The following is a 4761-nucleotide window of genomic DNA, read 5'->3' as shown; positions in this document are numbered from 1 at the left end:
TTTGAAATTGTGTTTGGTATTTCAAAAGTATGCAAGAATTTTGGAAAAAAAATCTGAGTTTCCAAAATGTTCACAAATTTCAAAGTCTGTTCTGAATTTCATAAAATATTTGCCTATTCCAAAAATATTCGTGAATAAAAATAATTAGCATATTAAAAATTTGTTCCCAAAGTAAAATAATGTTCCTGACTAAAAAAATGTTCACAAATTTAAAAGATGTTCCCACTTTTAGAAAAATATGCATTAATTTGAAAAAATTCATGAATTTTGTAAAATTTAATTATTTCTATAATATTTTCTAGTTAAAAAATCTTGAATATATATTTTTTAAAAAGTTTACTAATTAATAAAAATCTTAATTTTGAAATTGTGCACAAATTTGAAATTTGTTCTCATATTTTCTGGAAAGTTTATGGATTTTACAATTGTTCATGATTTCCACGAAAGGTCATGAATTTGAAATTTGTTCGTGGTTTTTAATGAATTTCCTGAATTTCATAAAAAGTAATAAAAAAAGAGATGAAAAAAATAAAAACGAATTAGGACAGACAGAAAAAACGCAGAAACATACTCTGAGATTTTGGGCATTAACGAGTATTTAGCCCATTAAGCTGATCCAGTCGTCAAGGACTGACTCCTCGCTAAGTCTTACCCAACTGGCCCATTAAATAGATCCAGCCGCCAAAGTGGTCTAGGGTTCGTCGTTTCGCCTAGATTGCTTGCCGGAACAGGACCCCCCCAAAACCGCCACCGGCTTTCTCTCGGTCTCGCGTTCAGGTAATCGTCCTCTCCGGTCTCCCTCTTCAGTCTTGGTTCGATTTGGTTATATCGCCTCCTATGCATTCAGATCAATCCATCCACCTCATCGCAGGTCCTCTCGATTTCGCCCCGTCCTTCTCCTCTGATCCGAAGGCGAATTGCGTTTTCTTGAAGAATAAAGAGAGGTCAGTGCTCTTTTATCAGTTAGGGAAACTTAGACGGCCGTTTGTGAGTAGATTGTGCGGTGAGGTTTTGTAGAGAACATACTGTCTCGTAGGACCAAGTGATAGGATTTTGCGTGTTCGTAGTCTGTGGTGAGAACTGCCATTCATGAAGCGCGCATGTGGTGGGCGTTGTTAGGAACTTAGCATCTTTGGAATCTACACTGGTATTTTCTAGAGTTGCAATTGTGAGTCGGGATCCAAATCAAATGTCGAGAATTTGTGGGGGTGATACTGCAACCCGTTTTATTTTCTTGCCCAGTTCTCTTATTATGGTGCTTTCAAGCTAGTATTGTTGAACTGCTATGCGTACAGCCTGCGCATTTGATTTCGGTTTACATCACTTTGCTGGGAATATGTCCAATTGTTTGTTTTGTATTTTCGTCTATACAGAGTTAGATAGAGAGTTTGTGTGTGATGTGGTGTTGCGATTTGTATTCGTTCATCTCAATTTCTGTTGAACGCTGCTCCTTTAGTAGAAGAATCGCATCTGTCAGTTTGCTCCTTATTGATAATAATTCTGCAAGGCTATCTTTTGAAGAGTGGGTGTTCTACATAATTACTCTATCCCACTGATCTGAATACATTGCTTGTAATATATGATGTGATAACTTTGGTACTTGAATCTAAGGTTCATTTCTTTGCAACCTACTGTTTTGACTTTTGACTGATCAAATTGTCTTCCATTTTGTATAACAGGTGCTGAAGCTAGTCAGAAATGGAAGTAGATACACTGAAGGATGAATTCAATCGTGTTGTTAAAAAGCAGAAACTTGCATCGTCGAGAACTATAGATTTGGTAAACCAAATCGAGAAAGAAATTGAGCAGGCTATCGGTGCTATCCAAGAAAATGGCACAGATAGGGATGCTGCATCAAACCTGAACCATGAAATTCTTACCAATCTGAAGAATAAGCTGAAAGAGTTGGTTCCAGTGAAGCAACTTGAGAGCTGCCAGAAAGAAATGAACACTGCACTCGGCAAGTGGGTCAAGACCACCGAGAAATTCTTCATCAATGATATTTCAAAAGCTTACAAGAATGTCGACATGGAACCACATGTACTTAATGAGATTATTGCAAACCATCTATACCGGGAGGCATTATTTGACATAGGTGACAACTTTCTAGGAGAGGCCAGTTGCTTAGCATCTATAAAACTGAAACAACTGTTTCAGGAGATGTATGAGATTTTTGGTGCGCTGCGGACTGAGAAATCTGAGCCAGCTCTGAGTTGGGCAATGAAAAATCATGATGCACTACTGCAAAACGATTCCTGTCTCGAGCTTAAGCTTCACCAGTTGCAGTTTGTTGAGATACTCAAGCAAGGAAAAAGAGATGAGGCTCTTCAGTATGCTAGGACATACCTCGCGCCATTTGCTACCATACACAAGGATGTAATCCAGAAGCTGATAGCCTCCATATTATGGGCCGGGCGCCTTGACCAGTCACCATATACAGAGTTCTTAGTACCAACTAACTGGGAGAAGCTAGCTGAGGAGTTCGCTCAACAGTTCTGCAATCTGAAGGGTCAATCCTCCACAGGTCCTATGGGCATGACAGTTGCAGCTGGAGCTGAAGTGTTGCCAATTCTTCTTAAACTGATGACGGTACTAACTGCAAAAAGGGAGTGGCACTCTATGAAGGAATTTCCTTTCCCATTGGACCTCCGCAGGGATTTTCAGTTCCACTCAGTGTTCATCTGTCCTGTGCTTCGTGAGCAAGGTAGTGATGATAATCCTCCAATGCTTCTTCCATGTGGGCATGTCTTGTCGAAGCAGTCGACTGTGAAATTATCAAAGAGCAGCTCCCGGTCTTTCAAATGCCCATATTGCCCGTTCGAAGCATTGGCATCTGAGTGTAAGCGGCTTTATATCTGAGGATTTCTTACTCTATGATTGGCCATTTGTGTGCACCAGCCTTTGCTATCTCTTTTCCTGTCAACGGTGCTACGTTCTTTTATCACCTGCCTGATAATGTCAAATTTTTGTTGACACTTGCAAAGGTAATATGTTATACTCAGGGTGCTCAACTCTGCTCATGTCTTGTATATAGAGTATGAAAGAGATGTAATAAGAACACATTGGATGATTGATTCTGTTTATAGGGCCATGGGGTGATTTAACTGCGTTTGATTGACTTGGAAGTGCCAGCTTGTTTTTTTTAGAGAAATGAGCTCTTTTTTTTAGGGAAGCAATTTTTTTAATCAGCTCCTTTTAAGCGATGGTATTAACTTGTGATGCTAAGAGCCCATCAAATTACGTAGTGGGGTAAGCTTGGGGCACCTCCTAAGCCGTGACTTTAGCGCGCCAGCGGCTCCTTTCCTGTCGACCTATTGCTCATGTCTTTCCTGCGAGGGGAGAAACGCAACGAAGGTTTACAACTTACCAGTGGCATTGGTGGGTAAATGCCACTCAATTTCAGAGGGACAGCTAAAAACGGTTGGTTTAGAAGCAGAGAAGTTGGGGTACCCCAGCTGCGGAATTTGCACTACAAAGAAATTACAGATTCTCAAAAACTGTTGTGAAATTTTGCCCCTTTGGTTAGCTCTTAGCTTCTTCAAAGCAGAAATTGGTATAAAAAGTCCAACCAAACACAGCCTAAAAGCTCATCAAATTACGTAGTGGGGTAAGCTTGGGGGACCTCCTAAGCCGCGCTTTAGCGCCGCTAATGCTTACTGGCGCCCACGCGGTTCCCACCTGGGCCTGGCCCAACAGGGCCGATGTGCCCGGTTGCTAAGAGCGCTCGGTGCGCTGCGCATCGAACCTATAAAAACAAAAAAAAACAGCAAAAGAAGGTGCCCCCCCCTCCCCCCCTCCCGGCAATGCTACACGTACAAACAGTTTACAGGCTTTTACAGGTGGGTTAGTTTTATTGGTCAACAAGTGAGCGGGACGGTCCACCCCCCTGAAAATCAGGGGGGGGGGGGGGGGGGGGTTTGTAATTGGTTGTTAGATGGAAAGAGCTTGTAAATCTTTGTATGTCTAGCATTTTTGCCCCCCCCCCCCCGCACCCGGGCCTGGCCCAATAGGGCCGATGCGCCCGGTTGCTAAGACCGCTCGGTACGCTGCGCACCGAACCTATGAAAACGAAAAAACAGCAAAAGAAGCCCCCCACCCCCCCATTCGAGCTCAAGCCACTACAGTCCTATACGATTGTGCCTAACCACTAGAACAACACACCAATAGTGAATGGTAAAATCATTTATTGCATGTGTACTATATCACTTAATTTTCTGAATTATTTTGAATAAGTTTATCATATTGGAAAAAAAAGTTCACATAATTAAAAAGAGTTCATTGATTTTGAAAAAAGTTCATCAAATTTGAAATGAGTTCATTGAATTTGAAAACAAAGGTTCATCGAATTTGAAAATTCAACAAACCTGAAAAAAGTTCATCGAATTTAAAATAGTTCATCAAATTCGAAAAAAGTTCACTGATTTGAAAAAAGGTTTATAAATTGGGAAAGAATCATCAATTTGAAAACAAGTTCATTGTTTTTGAAAAAATGCTCATCTATTTGAAATAAAGTTCACGGATTTTGGAAAAAAACACGCACTTAGCAGAAAAGAAGAAAGAAAAAAAAATCAAACAAAAGCGTTTCCAAGAAAAAATAAAAAGAAAGAAAAAGGGTGATAAAGCACTAAGTTTTTTTTGAGACGTAAAAGCTTTATTCATTCAAAAACCGCAGTTTGTGGGATACAAAAAGGATCATGTGGGATCGACATCCAAACGTGCCTCCCTTGATCCAATGAATAAGCAAACTTTGCTAATCTATCA

General features: G+C 40.4%; 1 protein-coding gene across 2 annotated transcripts; it reads left to right on the top strand.

Annotated features, from left to right (window-relative positions):
- The first annotated feature begins 641 nt into the window (after positions 1 to 641).
- On the top strand, positions 642 to 3125 carry LOC125514042 (protein RMD5 homolog). Of its 2 annotated transcripts, XM_048679287.1 has the most exons (3): positions 652 to 777; positions 872 to 944; positions 1680 to 3125. In XM_048679287.1, the coding sequence occupies exon 3, from the start codon at positions 1699 to 1701 to the stop codon at positions 2857 to 2859; it is 1161 nt and encodes a 386-aa protein (XP_048535244.1). In that variant the 5' UTR covers positions 652 to 777; positions 872 to 944; positions 1680 to 1698; the 3' UTR covers positions 2860 to 3125. The 2 variants fall into 2 exon arrangements, with proteins under 2 accessions (XP_048535245.1, XP_048535244.1); XM_048679288.1 differs by lacking the exon at positions 872 to 944 and having other exon boundaries at positions 642 to 777.
- Positions 3126 to 4761: the final 1636 nt, after the last annotated feature.

Source organism: Triticum urartu, chromosome 6, assembly GCF_003073215.2.
Source record: "Triticum urartu cultivar G1812 chromosome 6, Tu2.1, whole genome shotgun sequence".
In the NCBI taxonomy this organism is placed as follows: Eukaryota; Viridiplantae; Streptophyta; class Magnoliopsida; order Poales; family Poaceae; genus Triticum; species Triticum urartu.
The sequence above is the reverse complement of the archived record's forward strand: the minus strand, read 5'-3'. Positions and strand labels throughout refer to the sequence as shown.

Bases quoted from the DNA above. Each gene is read 5' to 3' on its own strand.
- LOC125514042 (XM_048679288.1), top strand. From the start codon at position 1,699: ATGGAAGTAGATACACTGAAGGATGAATTCAATCGTGTTGTTAAAAAG.